Genomic DNA, 19,207 nt, shown 5'->3' with positions numbered 1-19,207 from the left:
CTTTATCCAACAATATGAATATAAATTAGGCTATGGAAGATTACAAACATGATAAAAAAATTTTGGATTTTTCTGTTTAACCCAATAATTGCTGCCATTAAAAGAGAAAGGACATAAGGCTCAAAGTTTCCAAATTGTAGTCTTTCACAGATAATAGATTTTAAGTAGAGAAGGGATCATAAGATCATCAAGTGTGACTTTCTAGATATCACAGGTCATTAAATTTCACCCACTTGCTCTGTTATTGAATCCAATGGCTTGTGTTTGACTAAAACGTAGCTTGTCTAATACTTTGCTTGTGTGCTTTTAGGCCTTCAGAATAGTTCCCGTCTGTCCAATTATTTGTTTCAGACCAGATGGTCTGATCAAAAAAGTAGTTCAATCAGTACAGCTCCAAAGTGATGAACATTTCCCCTTCTTCCTCACATCTGAGACTCTGAGTTGATACTACTCCACACTCCATTCAGAACACGGAAAAACAACTGATTGCACATTACCATCTCTCAGGAATGTGCCCGCATTCACTGAACCTGCTGTTACTTCTGTCTTAGACTCCAGGCACCAATGATTGGCTGAAAAAATATCAGTTTTTCAGCTGTTGCTGTTGCTTCTGCCAACATGAACACTAAGCCGTCTCCAACAGGTTGTATCCATTTCCTAATAGAAAAGTGAAAAACAAACAAGTGCTCCAATGACACGCTTGCAGTCAGGACACCAAACTAGGTGACATATTGGTGACAATCGTAGATGGATTCGGGATTTTTCAAAAGTGGAGCAGAGAGGTGGGATGCAGGGCAGCAACCAACAACAGCAGAGCTGTACCCCCACTCTCAGCCCAACCTGCATGGCAGACTGTGCCACAGGGCAGCAGTTGAGGACTTTTTTAAAGTCCCCAAATCAGATAAGACTTGCTCCCCAAGTCTCAGCACCCCCTCCTTTCCCCATCACACACAAAATAACACTTGTCCTCCCATTCCTCACTCCCTATCTCCATTTATACCTCTGAAGGAACAAGGGAGACCTGCCCACCGTCTCCATTGCTTTGGCCATTCTTGCTCTGCTCTGGTTGGGGCTGCAGGGAGTGGTTGTGCAGGAAGCTTGGTTCATCTGGGGACAGTGGTGGATGCATCTGCTCCTGAACTTGTGGGGAACACCTGGGAGGACTGGGCAGGGAGGGGAAACCTCCCCATCCCAACTGTTGCTACAGCTGTCCAAGGCTGACTTTGGCTCTGTGTCCAGCCCAGATGGAACAGGGCAGGAGTGGTTCTGGAGCTTCCCCTGCCCTTTGGTCAACCAGGGGCAGGGCAGGGGCAGTGGTAGGTGGAGGAGAGGGTCAAGGGAAAGGGAGAGGAGGTGCCACTGAGCCCAGAAGGAAAGGGAGGGAGTGTCAAGAATGAGTGGAGTTCTTACCTGCTTTGGAGATCACCTACCTGGCTGCTGCTCCCACACTGTGGTCCTAACAGGGGATGTGAGCATGCCACTGCACTCTGGAGTCAACCCTGGTGACAACATAATCTGCAACAGTACTATTGCTTTTCTTTCCTCTCTCACAATCCCAAACTTCGATGAATACTTCACCCACATGTCTATTCCTACAACACTTGTTTCTGCCTAACTCTGACCTCACTGGATTCATATTCTACTGTTCTACCTTCACCCTTTCATCCAGCAGTCTAAGAATCCAGAAAATGAATTGGAAAAAAAGAATCAAATTTATTCATCAATATTTTCCTGCTTGATTAATTTTTTTTTTCCAGCTACCATATTTCACAGTATATAGTCAAGGTTTGAAATCCAAAAATGTATTAAATTTCTACCTCAACTTATATCTGGGGTCCAGGGAACTTGGATTGGGCCCCGGGGGCTTGGGTAGCACCTGGCCCACCAGAAGCCCACCAACTCATGCCCAGGGGGTGCTGCTGTTGTGGAGGGAAGAACCAGGCCTCCTTGCAGCTCAGGGGCTTTCCAGCCTACTGGCAGCTCACCCCCCAGCTGCAGAGGATTGGGCAGGCTCCGTCAAAAGCAGGATCAAGGCCCCTTACTGCTTCTGCCTTCAGCAGGTTTATGCAGCCAGCAAGACACCTGGAGCCACCCAGGAAGGGGCTGCCTCACTCCATGGGCAGCACAGGTTGGGGGGAAGGCTAGGGGTGTTGGGCAGGGCTAGCCCTCACCCCCCCCACCCCACCCTCTGGCCTCTGCCTGACACCACGTACTGCCCATGAGATAAGGCAGCCATTTCCCAGGCAGCACCAGGCTTCCTGCTGGCTGCAGGAGTCTATTGAAGGCAGAAGCAATGAGAGGCCTGATCCTACTTTTGGCAGAGCCTGCCTGCCCCGGAGCCTGGCCAGGGAGAAAGCTGCTGGTGGACTGGGCATCCCCTGCCCTGCAGGGATCCTGGTCCTTCCCTTCATGGTGGCAGCACCCCCCCAGGCACCCAGGGTGGGTTGCTAGTGGACTGGTTGCTCCCTGATCTCCCAGAGGCTATAAGGAACTTCCCCAGGCCCACCAGCATGCAAGGGCCCTATCCTTTTTTTTCACTTTGATGAAGATCAAAGCAAAGATTGACTTGTACTCTGAATATATGAAAAAACTAACTTTTTAAAATAAAATATTTGGGGTTGATTTATACACTGTGTTAACTTACTGCTTCCTGAAAAAAGTTACTCAATCCAAGACAGATATGAACAATAGATACTCCTGAACATGTAGTTTCTTTGTTTTGTTTGTTTTGCACATTGTTGAGGTTGTTGAGCACTACATTTGAATGCATCTACCACACTGAAGCACACTCATGCCCCAGCCAGCCCTATCAGCATCTATATGTGCAGTGCTGTAGAGTAAAAAATCTCCTCAGCGGGTGTATCTACATGAGATGCTTTACTATGCAGTAGCATAGTTTACTGTGCAGTAAGCATATGAGTCTACATGTACATATGCTTACTGAACAGTAAATCTTGCTAATCATGAGTAAATTTGCTACCTGCAAATGCAAGTAGCAAATTTACTTGTGATTACTAATTATGCAGTAGTAGTTGCATAGATACCTAACCAGGAACAAATCTGCTTCCAGTCATCTGGCCACCAGGGGGCAGGAGATTACTCCCTGTCCCCGGGAGCTGCCTGCTGCCAGAGCGGGCTCTGCCACCAGAGCTGGGGCAGGGACTATGTCTACCTGTCCTGGCATCAGGGAGCTCCAAGCCCACCATTCTGAGACTGTAATAGGGAGGATAGGGGCTGGGAGAACCTTATCTCTCAGCTCTTACTTCACCATTTTGCTCAGGGAGGGTGGGGACTAGGAGATCCTTATCTCCCAGAACCAGCTCTGTGGTTGCTGGGATGGTGCTGGGAGATCCTTATCACCTAGTACTGCCCCTAGGACCATGGAGCTGCTGCTTGGAGCTTCCTGCTGGTGGGGGCTGGGGAGCCTGTTCCTTCATGATCATGGAGTGAGATTGGTCTGGTCAGTGAGATTGGCTGCAGGGGACTCCTCTGGTCAGTGAGATTGGTTGCTGACTGGTTGCTGGTGGGGGCATGTGCCCCCCCTGACTAAAGTAACACCAGTCACCCATGCTCCAGCCCCCACCCTGTGAATGTGGAGTGGGGGCTAGGAACATTTCTGGTCACAGGAAGGTCCCAGCCCCGTGCCCTGATTGGGTGATTCAGGCATGAGGCTTGGAAAGATCTGCAGGTGTGGTGTAGGTCCTAGGCCACTGTCCTGATCCACTGGTGAGGCAGCTAGCAGCAAGCTATCTGCTAATTGCCCCATCAGGAGATCGGGGCAGAGGGCTGGGACCTGCTTCTCCCCTGTAGCTCTTTCCAAGCTCCGTGCCCAGGATCGGAAAACCAGGGCCAGGAGCTTACTGCTGCTGGGGTACGAGGCAGGTTGCAATGCCCAGTTCCAGAGACAGCCTAGAACCTCCCCCCCACCCCCCCACCCCGGTAGTGCCAGGAGCCTGTTGCAGGGATGCAGGAAGTCAGAGCAGTTTGCTGCCATTAGAAGCAAATCAGCTCCCATTTCCCTACACATGTGGACACTGGCCCAGGAGTGTTTACTCCAGGATCTAATGCATGTGTACATTTTACAAATACTGTCCTACTGTGAAGTAATTAGTTTACTCCATCCTACTGGCACTGCATGTGTAGATACTGAGGCTGCTTGCAGATGTTAAACCCCTCCTCAAAAACATGGCACTTTAAACTTGATGCATTCCCTCACTGAGCCCCACACATGCCCAGGAGAGGCAGTGTTTTAGTTGTACCCAGCTCACTCAACATCTGTTTAGATCAGGCACCTCAGTGGGACTTTTTTACTGCTTTTATCTAATATTTGATTGAATCAGCTATTACCTAAAAATGCCAAAAAGCCCTGCTGAAGTGCCCGATCTATACAGGCACTTCAGAGCCAGGTTGAAGTAATGTGCTGCTTCTTCTGGTAAAATGTTTTGTTTTTTTTAACGTCTGCAAGCAGCCTGATACATTTACTGCAGAGCTAATTAGGCAACTCCACAGTTAATGTCTCATTTAGATGTACCCACTATGTAGGGATTTCAAATACAAAAGATAAAAATTAATGTCTTGGAATGTCAGCCAATAAATAATCCCAGGGGGCCTCAAACATTACAGCTGCAGACCCCCATTTCCCATACTTTCACCCTCACCCTTAAAATTTTTCCTGACTTTCTGGATGCATATAGCAAGATAAGCAGGGAAAGGTAGTAACAACTCCTAGGCTGTATACCCAGGATCTCTTCATTGCTTCTTTCACAAATGACTAACAGATTTACAATTAATTGAAGAGCCACAATTGATATTATAGGGAATTTTAAAAAGCTTAGAATTAGGCATAGAATTAGATTCCTTTTCCCATTAAAATTCATCCTTCAACACCAGCTGTCAGACATAAAATTAACCCTATTTTTCCTTAAGCTGATATTTGTGGTAGCTAATGAAAACAATAACATTATGGAATTATGATATATTGAATTGCTACTTTTGTTGTATGCCTGGATCACTCTTCTTAAAATAATCTCTTAGTTTTAAAATGATTGTTGTCATTCATCAAGAGTATGTTGGGGAATAAGCCAACATTTTATCCTTTGATGTGGTAAGGAAGTAATGTTTTTCTTTCTTTCCTCTGATCCATCTGACCTCTATTTTTTTACACTAGGTTCCTCTCCCTCCCTAGATTTTTAAAGGTCTTTATGGGTTTTATTTATTTACAATACCAAGGACTGTATGATAGCAAGAGCAAGTGTGCATGTTTCAAATCCACTATGTCAGATCTGGAAATGGCCGTTATCGAAAAAGATAAAAACAATCTCTGCTGTTTGGAGAAGCGTTCCTCTGCTCTATGACCAGCTACCATTGGGAGTTCAGTCACTTAAAACAAGGCTCCCTGGAATTCTGCAAAAGCCCAGATTGTGCAGACTGAAGTTCTGTGTGTCTTATGTAGTTCAAGTCACATAGCTCTCCCGCAGGGACCTTTTGTAGGTGGAAATGGGTGAGCTCAGGAAAATAATTCAGTAAAGCAATTTTTTTATGTCAGCATCAATGACAGATCCCTCAGTGAGTTCTTCCTCAAAGCTAATCATGAGGTGGTTTACTTCTGGTTTGGCAGCCTGCCCTGGTAGGTGGGTGATAGGGAGCTTACTGCCTACATGTGTTTCTACAAATATACTAGGTTGATATAAACAGCTTAATGTAACATTCTGTCCACAATACTCCTTGGAGTAGTTTCATTAGGTGAACACATGAAACTGTAAAATTATGACAGATAAAACCCTGCTCTCATATGCTTAATTATGTATAATGGGAAAATGAGCCTGTTTACCTCAGAATGCTTAGACCAGTTCTGTAAATTAAATGACAGCCAAATTAAGGAGATAACTCTGAGACTCTAAAGGGAGTACTTTGATGCAAACTCCACTTCCTTTAGTTTCTTCTACCTCTGTGCAAATATTGTACTTATTTGGACTTATATGATCAGATTCATTACACTTACAACTCCTTTTTTTGTTTGAAAATTCCAACCCAGTCTATAACCACCTTTGAATTTGGTCCAGAGATTCAATATCTACCAATTTTCCTCAGTGCAGAGTGTACATATATAAATACAGAAATATGCCCAATTCAGATACAGTGCATAGGAAAAATCAGGATTTCAGATTTCAGTTATATAGATGTATACTGTTTTGACAGGAGGCACCAGTTGATGCTGTAATAAATAGTCTGGCAAGTTCTTTTTCTTATTGACAGATTATTCTTCAGTTCTGAGAAGAATGATATGCTGGTGTTAGTTTTGCACTTCAGCTTGTTTGAGTGGAGCTGTTACAAGCATAAGGAGAATTTATTCTCTGTCTTGGTCTCACCAAGTAGGGTCAATATGTGAGGTAGAATTGTTTCCTGGAAGATGCATGATGGTGTTTGGGCCAAAAAAGGAATTTCTGGAAAGCTTTTTTTCCTGCTACTAGTATATAGAGTAAAAATAAAACATTACATGAGAAAGATATCCAGAATTGATGCCAGTGATTTCTCCTCTCATGATCTGTGATTCCCAATAAATAATGCTGCTCAAAGGAACTAAGCAATGTTATTTGTCCCACCATTAACATTGTTAGTTGTGAGTGAATCTACATGAGGTGCTAAACACGCAGTAGCCTAATAGTATTGTGCAGTAGTACATAACATCAAAAACAGTGCTAATACGCTACCGCACATTAGTATTAGGCTACTGTACAGTAACATTACTAAGAAGGCATGCACCGGCACTAATGTACAGTAGCACTAGTTACTGTGCATTGATTTAGTACTTGATTATACAAGTACTAAACTTAATGCACGGTAACTATGGCCCATTAATGAATGTGTAGACACACCCTGTATAAGCTAATTTAATAAGTCTGTAAGGAAACAATATCCAAGTAACTTTCTCTGATAACCTACCTTATCCCCTTTTTATTTTTAAATCAACAGCATCTGTGGGAATGCTATTTAGAATCTCTGGAAAAAATCTGGACAATGATATGTCATATGTAACATATAAAATACTATTTGCTAAGCATGCTGAAACTATGGGTCTTATTGTTTCCACAGAAAGTGCTGATTATGGGCCAGTGTTTATACAAGAGCCTGATGATTTGATTTTTCCTACTGATTCTGAGGAGAAGAAAGTGTCTCTGAACTGTCAAGCACGAGGAAATCCTGCTCCTACATACAGGTACAATATGTAGCTTGAGAATTTTTTGAGGCCTTCAGAATGTCTGATCGATACACTCCCCTTCTGAGCAAAAACATATGGGGAACATAATAATAGGAGGTCTTAACAGTTTCAAGGACCTTCCCTGTCCACTGGGTTTGGGGACCAACCAGGATTCCTAGCAGGCAATAGCATATATGGGAAAAGTAGGAAAGGACCAGTATGGTATGGGGCAGGAATTCTAGCCCCATACCATGCATAGTGTATCCATCCATTGAGACACTCACTATAAAAGAGACTCCCGGTCCCCAAAACTTTCTGATACCCACACAGCTCCAAAGTTACTTATGGATTTTATTCTGACAACACCCCTGTGAGACCAGGTGTTACTTTTCCATTCTAAAGATTGGAAAGAAGGTATTAAGTAGCTTGACCATGGTTAAACAGGACATCTGTGGCTGAGCCAGGAGTTGACTCCATTTTTTTTCTGTCCCTTTCCAGTGCCCTAGCTTTGATAGTAGCTTGCATAATCTTTTTCTCTGTAGTCCTTTGCACCAACACTTGCATGTAGACCTTCTTCACCCATGCCAACACCTCAGGACTAGTAGAGGCACTGTCACTGCTTGTTATGCCACATAGGATATGAATAGACATCAACAAATGAAGTGGATCAGGTGGGCTAAGATGTTTGGCTTAGGTTATCTGGTTTGCTAGGTAAAACACATATCGCCTATTGTCCTGCCTGTTGATCCTGCAGAATAATGGATGATGTGTTTTCTGCTTACAGACATCCATTGCCAAGAATCTCTAGGTCATGTCTCTGTAAACGGGAAAGCTTGGGTGGGGTTCCCCACTTACAGACACATCCCAGGGCATGCAAGCAACACAACTTATTACCACCTTTTGCTGCAGTCACAAAGAAAGGCATTTGTGCTGCAACAAAGGGCATGGATGGCTTTTTGCTTTTGCTTTGTGCTGTCATAAAAATTGTTATGGTAGCAAAAAGGAAACATCTATTCTAGTCTGACATGGCTGATTTGGACAGCTCAATATGAATTAATGGATGCCAAGGTGAGTCAGAAGACAGGGCAGATATGCACCATTATCAAATAACTAAATAATATATATGAGAGATCAAGCTTTTATGAACTCCATCATCAGCTATGCTGTGTCCATGGAAGTTAGCGTTCTGCCACAAGCTTGTGTGTCTTTCTGCAGCTAATGTCAGATGCATGTTTATTCTTCCTTACATGTAGAAATCACCCTCTCTGTCTGATGTAGGCAACAGATTGTAAGCAGGTGACGGCATCAATGACTTTGGTAGAGTTGTGGGTGAATGAACTTTTGGATGTTGTTCTCCTTGTTATTTGGTCCCAGAATTATGTGGTCTGTATTGATGTCAGCGCAGAGCTGGTATTTGGGTCCCTTAGAAGGCCTGATGCCTCAGTGAGGATCACATGTGGCCATTGCAAACCCTCAGTGTGATGTCTAGGAAATGAATCTTCTGGGTTGAATATTCCAGAGTTAGTTTGATGGAGGGGTGAATGTTGTTAAAGTCCTGGTGAAGTTTCTCTAGCTTCCTTTCCATGTGTCCATATTATGAAGAAGTTATTGATATACCAGAGGTATACCAGAGGGATGAGAGGGCAGCTGCCACAGAAATTAACTACAAGCGCTATAATATATATTTTGGCATATTATGGGGGAGGGCATACATCTACCTATGGCAGTGCTATTCATTTGTAGGTATAGGGAGTCCCCAAACCTGAAATAGTTGTGTGTGAGGACAAAGTGTGAGAGCTTAATGGCAATAGAAGCAGTTTTCTTGTCAGTGATAATGTTCTTTATGGCTTGTAATCTGTCCTTATGGAAGATGTTGGTGTACAGAGATGTGACATCCATTGTAGATAATATGGCTTTTTTTTGTAAGCTTGTGAATGGAGCCCAGTTTCACCACAGACATCTGTGGTGTCTTTCAAATAGTTGCCAGCACCAGTGGCTCATGGGAAAAAGATAGAGTTAACATAGCCAGAAATTCCTTCTGCGATAGTGCCACTTTCAGGGACAATGGGGCATCCTGGGTTTTCAGGTTTTAAATCTTGGGTAACAAGTAAAAGTTGCCTGAGTTAGGTTCCTGGAAAGTGGAAGCAATATTTTTTTTGGCCTCTGCAACTACCCTCTGTGGTATAATGGATTCTATACATTGTCAAACAGCTGGCTTGTTGCCATCAAATCATTAAAAACAGGATGAGACCAGCAGGAAAGTATCGGGATTCTAACACAGACATATGGAATCTGGAGGTTATGCTGCAGAGAGGAAGCCCCCATTCAGGTCTTCAAGTCCATCCCCTAACTACTTTGCACAGACTTCCTATTGAGAATCTGCTTTCACCCCCCATCTATGCCTTCCCTTCATCTGTTCTTTATAAATGATTTGGACATTCCTGGCTGTGATTTCTTTCCAAGTAGCCCTTAGCCTAAAAATTCCACCTGCATTTTGTATACACAATTTGACTTCCTCTCTCTCTCCTTTTATTTTGGCCACTGGTCTGTAGGATAACAGCAGATTGTACTAAAGGAAATGGACTGTGCAATAGGAGCTAGGGGAACAATAGAACAAACTTGACTGGAGGGGTGGGGGAAGGAACAGTGATCACTATCAAACACCTCACAGCCAGGATGCAAGCAATACATTGAGTGGACAAATTCAAAATCCTGCGCTTTGGGTGGAATAATAATACAGGCTAAGGAATGAGTGTATTGGAAAGAAGGAACTGGGGGTTACAATAGATTATAAAGTGAGTATGAGCCACCAGTATACTCTTGTTGCCAAAAAAAATCCAACAGCATAGTCAGTTGTACTAACAGGAGTGTCTTTTGGAAATCAAGTGCAGTCATTTTTCTGCTCTATTCAGCAATACTGAGGCCTCACCTGATGTCCTGTGTCCAGTTTTGTGCCCCACACCTTGACTCTTTATTCTAGAGATGGGACAACTAAAGTGGGATTTGATAACAGTCTTCAAATACCTAAAAATTAAATATAAAGGGGTTGGAGATAGACTTTTCCCTATGTGTTTAGGAACAAAAGCCTCAGTCTTCAGCAGAGGAAGCTTGGTGAAAAATTAGGAAAAAGTGTCTGATTATGAGGGTGGTCAAGCACTGGAACAGACAACTTAGAGAAGCTGTGGAATCTCCATCTCTGGAGATTTTTAAGAGTATGTTTGACAGTCACATGACTGGGATGGTTTAGTCAGGGAATATCCTGCCTTGAGCAGGGGGCAGGACAATATGGTATTCTAGCCCTTCCAGCCCTACTTTGCTATGATTCTATGACTTCCAAATGAAGCAGGCAGATTTAGATGTTGCATGGTAGGCAAATGAGTAGGAATTGGATGGTGAGTGAGTGCTTAGTTTGGATTCTGATTAAAACTGCTCCCATCTGCCTGGTGCTGAACAAGTAGAGTTTTCCCATTACCAAACGTTACCTACCCCAAAGCACATAAAGGCAACCTTTCAATCTAAGCTAAATGCTTAGTCATTTCTCTTATTTCAATAGTTCTGTGCTGTGAAACATTTCTAATTTTCTAAATTGTAAATGTTTATCTTGATTTAAGACCAAACAAATCTTAAAATGTGTCTAGTTCCTCCAACATGGAAATTCCAAGTTTTCCTTAGCTCTGTTCAACAGCTCTCATCTTTTGTAATAAATGAAAAAGGGACTTTTTACAGACACTGAAACAGAATCCTATATAAGTAAATGCTGCACCATACTGCACATAAAGGGTCTGAATTAAGGTTTTACAGATAACTTTGTATTTATCCTTGCCCTAATCCCACCCATTGCCTTTTATCCCAGTTTCCACTTAAACTTCTTAGTCCAGTTCACTACACTTGCTATTCCTAGTCTCTCCCAATGGTCTCTCATCTCATCTCAGTAATAATCTACCTACAGGATCTGGGTCCCTTCCATTTTCTTTACTAGCTCCAGGTCTTGTTGCCAGATATTCCCATTTTCTTTGGCTTCCAATCACAGTTTCTCTCAGATTACTCATTCTCATCTCAGATTACTCATTCCTGTCTCCCAGTCAGTAATAGTCTTGCTCTGCTATTGATCTCCATTCAAGATGTCAGATGCCTTGTCTGGAGAATACCAGTCTGTTTCTTCCCCTGCCAGCCTCTTATCTGTATCTCCTCTCTACCCTCATAGATGTGGCCCCAAATCTCTGATAAAAATTGGAAATTGGCCAAACTCCTAACAATTTATCACTAAAAATAGCCACAGTACCAGGGAACAGGAGGCTTGCCAATGTGACTCCCATATTTAAAAAAAAAGCTCTAGAGGGGACCCTGGGAGCTAAGGCCACTGAGTTGGAGTCCAGAAGGCCTTCTGTTCCAGGAAAACTATTAGAAACAATAATAAAAAGAAAATTGTTCAGTATGTGGACAACATGAGTTGCTGGGGAGGAATCAACATGATTTTGTCAAAGGTAAATCATGCCTCACCAACCCATTAGAGTTCTTTCAGGGTGTCAGTAGGATGGATCGGGGTGATCCACTTGACATAGTGGGTGTCTTCACACATGCTCCTCAGGTGGAGGGTGAGGCACTTTAATTAGAGCAGCTCCCAGAGCTGCTCTAATTAAAGCACTCAGAGTGTTTCATGTATTCAAAATGCTTCAAAATGTATTCAAAATGTAATCCCATGCTTCAAAATGGTGGCAGGGGCGCTTTAATTAAAGCTCGTTGATGAGCTTTAGTTAAAGTGCCTCTGCGGCCATTTTGAAGCATGGGGATACTGAACACACAAGACACAGAGGCTGCTGGAGTGCACAAATTAGAATGACTAATCGAGCATGCTCCGACATGCTGTAATTACAGGGAGCAGCATCCCTGCATATTTACAGGCACCCAGGATATCTGAACTTCCAAAATGCACTTATCAAAGTCACCTATCAGAGGCTCTTAATGAAGTTAGTTAATCATTGGATTGTGGGTTAGAAATTGGGCCAAAGACAGAAATCAAAGAATGAGCATAAATGGTCAGTTTTGGGATGAATAAAGTAAACAGAGGGGTGCCCCAGGGTTCTATTTTGGAACAAGTGCTGTGTAACATATTAATATAGATCTCAGAAGGGGTGAGTAGTGAGGTGGCCAAATGTGCATGACACAAAATTATTCAAAGTGGTAAAGACCAAGGTGGACTGTGAGGAACAACAATATGGAAGGATCAGGCACTATTGAGTGAATGCACAACTAAACAGCAGATGAAATTCAATGTAGATAAGTGTAAAGTGTTTTACCTGGGCAAAAATAACCCAAATTATACCCATGCTGTGATAGGCTCTAACTCAGCTGTTACCACACAGGAAAGAAACCTGGGAGTCTGTGCTGAGCAGCCATCAGAAAGGCAAAAAAGAATGTTAGAAATTATTAAGAAGGGAATTGTAAAGAAAACAGAAAATACCATTATGTCCCTTTATAAATCCATGGTGCATCCACACGTTGACTACTGTGCCCAGCTTTGGTCCCTGCAACTCAAAAATGATATAGAAGAACTAGAGAAGGTATGGAGAAGGGCAAGGCAGTAAGGATGATTAGTGGTATGGATGGGCTTCTATATGAGGAGAGACCAAAGACGCTAGGCTTGTTCAGTTTAGAACAGAGATGCTTGAGGGGGGCCATGATTTGAATTTATAAAATATTAAATGGTAAAGAGGAAGTAAAAAGGGACTTATTTATTTACTCTCTTTCATGATACAAGAGCTATGGATCATAAAATGAAACTAGTAGGTAGTAAGTTTAAAACTAACCAAAGGAAGTTCTTTTTCACACACCATGTAATTAAAGTGTGGAACTCATTGCCAAAACACGTAGTGGAAACTGGCAGTTGAACCAGATTTTTTAAAGGATTGGACACATTCTTGGAGAAAAGGTGCATCCTTAGCTATTGAGCATGGGAACTGAGGGACAGGCTCCAGAACTTCTAGACCTTAAATGCTGGAGTCTGCCAGTGGGAGAGGAACTGTGAAAAAAAGCCCTGGTCATAACTAGTTCACTCTCCCTGTCATCATTTATTCTCTGCCCCTTGTGACACAGGATACTGGGCAAGATGGACCTAGGGATGACCCAGTAAATGGAAATTCTTATGGTTCTTAAGAATGTGTGAAGTTTTCAAAGGCTTTAGAATTTGGCCAAATGTAGGTGTCTGCTCATGGGAACAATAAAAGGGACATTTCTAACAGAAAAGCCACCTCTGGACAAATGTGACATTCCTGCTTCAAAGCATGAGGCAACAACAGCTTTTCAAGAAAAGGTTATCAGTGTGTTTGAATACAGCTGAGCCAGGTCAGTTAACATTTTCCAGAATTGTTCAGCTTGTGGAAAATACAAGCCTGAACAATTAAAGTTTTCCAAAGTTAGAGGCAACTGAAAACAGAGATTTAAACAGCAAGTGCCATATAGCCTTAAAAATAGACAGTGCTATCAGCAATGCTTATAATAAGCTGGACCCCTTTTGATCATTTACATTGTATCAAAAATGTCATCTTTCTCTTCCAGTCAAATACTAAACTAGTTACTCCCTATTTCTCCCCAGATGGTTACGGAATGGAACTGAAATTGACATTGAAAGTGATTACCGCTACAGTTTGATAGAAGGAAGTTTGATCATCAGCAATCCCAGTGAAGCTAAGGATTCTGGGCAGTATCAGTGTCTAACTACCAACATGTTTGGCACCATATTGAGTAAAGAGGCCCTTCTTCAATTTGCATGTGAGTAACAATATTCAAACATGGATATATCAATCTATGACACAACTTAATAAGGTTCCCTAAATGCCATAAAACTGTAGTCCACAACCTTTTAGATTGCGAGTTGGATTGACTCAGTTTGGGTCAAAGGTGTGATGGTCTTAAAACCCAGCAACTGCTGCCAGTTTTCCTTGCAGTAGCACAGGGAACATACCCATCATGCTACTTTTTTCCTGCATGGAGAGTGTTCACTCCTGCCACTATTGCCTTTGGTAGCACAGCTGATCCTTTTCCCTGTGGTAGCAGGAGAAAGTGACTGCTGCCAAAGCCTTCTTCCACCAAATGCTGCCAAAATCCCATGGTCATGAGCTGAATCAAATAGCTCTGAAAGCTGGATCCAACCCACAAATCATAGGGTGCTCACACCTGTCCTAGAAAAAAGAAAAAACATACAAACCAATATTTAAAAACCTATATTATGCCATGCCAAAATGGTAGGATCAGTCATAAGCTACTTTGTTTAAATGGCTGCTTTCTGTTTAACTTTTTGGAGTGAGTAATCACAGGAAAGTTGCAGAAAGCACTTTGTTTGGAATGTTTCAAAAAAAATATACCATTTAATTATCATTTTTTGCATTGTCTCAGAATATTTTTAATGTAGGGCCCATTTTCTAACGGGCACATAAATCAATTTACCACAGTATTTGAACATGTGCATGTGTGTGTAATGCAATGATAGATTATTTGAGTCAGTGGCTGTAATTGCATGTGTACATTATGGTTGCACATGCATGTACAGTCAGTATAGAACATGAATTATATGGCCATCAAAAATGGCAATAAATGAAATTATCCCTGGATGACATAGAAATTAAAAATTAAATGGCACAACATTTGAAATAATTTTAAAGTATGGGCTTTCTGCAATTTCATATATAGTGACAAAGACAGAAGTATGGAAAATTAAAGTATGTGGATGGTTAAGGCAATATTCTCATTCAAGCATTTAACATACCTCTGGAGCACTAGAGGTACCGTTTAGGAACTGACACATTATTTTAGTAAATCAAGTGTCTTGCCTCCAGCAATGGCTTATGCTTATTGCAAGCTTCTATTCTGTAGCTTATATTATTGCATAACATATTATGCAGTGATTTATTTATTTTTTAAAGTAGAGGATGTACAAATAATTCTTTCCCAAGTTTTTAGCTCCTGCTGGCAATTAGACAGTCCCCTTGGGCATGAGATTTTGCTACCCATTGATTTTACTTTCATTGCTGCAAATGCTATTACTAAATTTATTAATAAGGTGAGGGAACTATCCAATGTGTCTCTGGAATAGGAAGGAGTCTATTTTTACCAGTAGTTTGCCATCATTTGTGTCACCATTGCAGTCCATATTGATATGTAAAAGACTCCAGTGATATAAAATATATTTTACAAATTGCATAGCAGTGTAGTTAAACTTAAAAAAAAATAATATTGTAATGCTCTTGTCAGTAAGCGTTGCTGGAATTCAGTCCTAAAGTCAGCTCTGGGAAAATATTGTCCTGGCTTCCCTGGTATATTGTAAAACTATTGTAAAATGAGTTCTTAACTATAAAAGATTACAGCTGGTGAAGTTGGATTGTTTCAGAGCTCTGAACCACAGCCTCTTTCATGAGAATGACTAAGGGGGTTGATTAACTGACCCCAATTGCACAAAAAGACAAACTACTCAGAAATACGGCTGATAGCTGTAGAAAGCAGGTGGGACTTGGGTGTCTACAGTTGCAAAGTGCTGAGGATCTAATATACTTCAGTAGAGCGTTTTATTTTGATTATTTTCTTTTCAAGTCTCTAAAACCATAGGGATGGATGGATGGATAGAAAAAGAGAAGGAAAAGAGAGAAATGGAATTCAAACAAAGGTTGCTATTTATCTTAGTGTGGGTGTAGGCAGTGGCTGTGGGTTTTAGTCCTGCTGGTGGCAATGCATGTATTGTCAAAAACCCATCCACAGGATACCCTGAGTTGCTTCCCAGTGTGCCAGTGCTTGTCCCAAAAAACAGACCTTGATTTGCTCTGGGATCACTACTTGTCCCTGCAAGCCTCAGCTCCACTGTTCTCCTTACAGCTGAAGCAGGGAAATCTCTGGGTACATCTACACATGCTATTAATTTGAAGTAGGTTAGGGCTAGAAGCTGCCTGCCAGCGCAGGAGGATACTGTCCTGGCCAGGCTCCATGATCAGAGCCTGCCCTGGCAGCAGGAACCTCCCAGGGGCAGGGCACTATGTCCCAGCCCTGGCTCCAATCATGGAGAGAGAAGTGGAATCTAAACAAAGACTGGTTTTTATCTCAGTGTGGGTGTAGGCAGTGGTTGTGGGTAGAGCACATTGTCTCAGCTGGGTTCCTCAATTGGAGCCTGCCCCGGTGGCAGCAGCTCCCAGGAGAGGGGATTATTCTCCTGCCCCTGATGCCTGGGCTGACCGGGAGCAAATTTGCTCTTGGTCCATGTCTACACATGGGCTACTGTGCAGTAACTACCATGAGGTTAATCTGCTACCTGTATTTACAAATCCAAATCACCACATGTATCATATTAGTATAACAAGCAGAAGAAATCTGAATGACACCTCACAACTCCACCCAAGATTTGATGTTTGTGACATATACAACCAATTATACACACACTAATATGTATATATATTTATACATGCATATATGTGTTTTTGTGTGTCTGTTTATCTATTTCTAGTATAAAGCGTTTGAGGTCAGGACCCAAGCACATTTGTGTACAGTCAATAAGACACCTTTTAATGTAAACATAGTTCTTCACTTATTGCAAAATGCAATCTGGAATACTTTCCTCACATTTAAAGCATAAATCAGAATGAAAAATATTCTCCCATAATGCAGTGATTTTTTGACATGAGGCAATTCACTATATAAAATGGTGTCACTATACTATATTAACTTATTACCATGCTGATGAGAGCTTTGAATTGATAATGTGACACCTCTGAATTCTCTCACATCCTGCTGAGTTTTAAATCTGTAAGCTCATAGCAATCTATCAAAAGTTTAGATTCTCACAAATTTCTGTCAGTAAATTAAACACAAAATGAGTCAAGAATAAAGTCTTCTCATGCTGTTTTTAGCTTCAAAACATCTTTCTATGTCAACCTTGCTAAATTGATAGTTTATATATAAATCAGAACACCCTGCTTTCTGGGGCATTAAGTTGATTTTGATCCAGAAAATTCAGCTGGTTTTCCTTGCAGCAGTTGTTTAAAAGTTTGAGTAATTTCTTCCTGGACTTATGGGCAAATTACAGTGTGCAGTAGTAGTTATGGTGATGCTTGATATTTCCACTAGAATTAATGATAATGAGTAGTTTCCATTAGGAAACATGAGGTGCCTAAAAAGTTACATCTTAAACATGCTTCTCCAGTGCCCTTTTTTGTGTTTTTCCCACTACAGCTTAAAGAATAGCTTTAATTATTATACAAAATGTTGCGAGTGTTTAGTCTTTAAATCTTTAAACAAGTTCTCATAGCATCTCAACATTATACATAATGTCAATTTCCCTTTTACTTATAGATATTATTTAAGAACTTTTATTCATTCCACATACATCATCATGCTAGTGTTACAATTAGAGCCCTTAATAATGTCATTATTATCTATATTGCTACCAGCCTGCTTCCTTCCACCCAGGTGGTTTCCCTATGTCTAAACCTCCTGTGTCTAAAATGGTTGAAAGTAGGGCTGTGCAAAACACCATCATTTTGTGTTGACATCTGTTTCACCATTTTGAAGGGACAGTGTTTTGTTTCATTGTTTCATTTTGAAGCACTGTCCCATTTCGTTTCATCAAAACTGTGTCTGTTTCGACGAGTTTCAATGTTTAGCCCATAGGCTATAATGAAGAATCATGAAAATGCCTAAAACTTTGTCATTTCTAGCCTGAATTGGATGAAAATTCCAGGGATGGTAGCCCCTTCTGGGGGTATGATGCCTGCCAAGATTCAAGGAGACAGGTGCAGAGATTTCCGGGAAACTTCTGCACCTCAAAGTGATCAAACCAAAAGTCCTGACACTTGCTGGCAGAGGCAGCCTCCTGTCATCCAGCATGCAGATCTGGGGGCTCACACCCCCGGGAGGGCTGCAGGCCTGTGCCAGACTCCTCCCAGGGTGAGAGCCCCTGGATCTGCACACCAGATGACAGGAGGCTGCTGCTGCCACCTGGGACTGGCAACAACAGCAATTTTCCCTGGCAATGGATGTGGGCTGTGCCCAGGGTTGGTCCCAGGCAACAGCTTGAGCCTCCTGTCATCTGGCGCAGATCTGGGGGCTTGCACCCTGAGAGGAGTCTGGCACAGCTCAGCAGCCCTCCTTGGGATGCGAGCCCCCAGATCTGTGCCCCAAAGAGAGGAGGCTCAGGCTTCTTGTCCCACCTGGGACCGGTGCCGGTCATGGGTTGTGCCCAGCACCGGAGAAGATTGTTGCTGCCACAACCTGAGCCTCCTCTTATCTGGCACAGATACGGGGGCTCGCACCCCTGGAGGGGTGCAGCAGAGCCCGATAGCCCTCCTGCTGGTGTGAACCGCTGGATCTGTGCCCCAATGAGACAAGGCTTATGCTGCTTGTCCCACCTGGGACCAGTGCCCCCTGCTCACCTCCCCACCCAGCTGCAGCCCCCTCATGTGCTCCCGTCCCGTCTGCAGCCCCCCTATGCAGCCCACACCCAGCTACAGCCCCCTGCCCCGCCCCATGTACTCCCCTCCCAGCTGTGGCAGTCCCTGTCCAGCTGCAACCCCTCCTGCAGCTTACCAGCATCAGCAGCTGTGCTTTTGACCTCCTGCATGGTGGGGAGCAGCGCTGCTTGGCCCCAGCCTCCAGGTATCCACCACCTCTGCCGCAGTGTGGTGCTGCTGCCTGGCTCAGCATGGTGCAGCACGGTCCGTGTTCTTTTGGATAGCTCTAGACTGTCACCTGGGGCTGCCTGTCACTTGTGGGCCACACCGGGCTGGGTCCTATGTGCACAGAAGTGGCGCTCAGGGCTGATCCACGCAGGACCCAGGCCAGTGTGGCTGGCGGTCTCCACAAGCAGTGTGCAGCTCAGGGTGACAGCCCGGCACTCAGGGCTGTGCGCTGCTCATGGGAACCACCGGCCACACAGGGCCAGGTCCTGCATGCACAGAAGCAGCAAGCAGGGCTCATGAATGCAGGACCCAGGCTGGTGTAGTTGGTGGTCCCCAGGAGTGGCACACAGCCCTG

The 19,207-nt window shown here is 43.1% G+C and overlaps 1 protein-coding gene across 6 annotated transcripts in view; it reads left to right on the top strand.

Annotated features, from left to right (window-relative positions):
* CNTN5 (contactin 5) overlaps window positions 1–19,207 on the top strand; it is a 1,172,720-nt gene that overhangs the window by 691,631 nt on the left and 461,882 nt on the right. For all 6 annotated transcript variants that reach the window (XM_059721130.1, XM_059721133.1, XM_059721132.1 and 3 more), the window contains 2 exons: window positions 7,093–7,216; window positions 13,791–13,966. In XM_059721130.1, the coding sequence (XP_059577113.1) occupies window positions 7,093–7,216; window positions 13,791–13,966 (300 nt within the window). The remainder of the gene's footprint in view (window positions 1–7,092; window positions 7,217–13,790; window positions 13,967–19,207) is intronic.

This window comes from Alligator mississippiensis, chromosome 1 (genome assembly GCF_030867095.1).
Source record: "Alligator mississippiensis isolate rAllMis1 chromosome 1, rAllMis1, whole genome shotgun sequence".
Taxonomy (NCBI): Eukaryota; Metazoa; Chordata; order Crocodylia; family Alligatoridae; genus Alligator; species Alligator mississippiensis.
The sequence above is the reverse complement of the archived record's forward strand: the minus strand, read 5'-3'. Positions and strand labels throughout refer to the sequence as shown.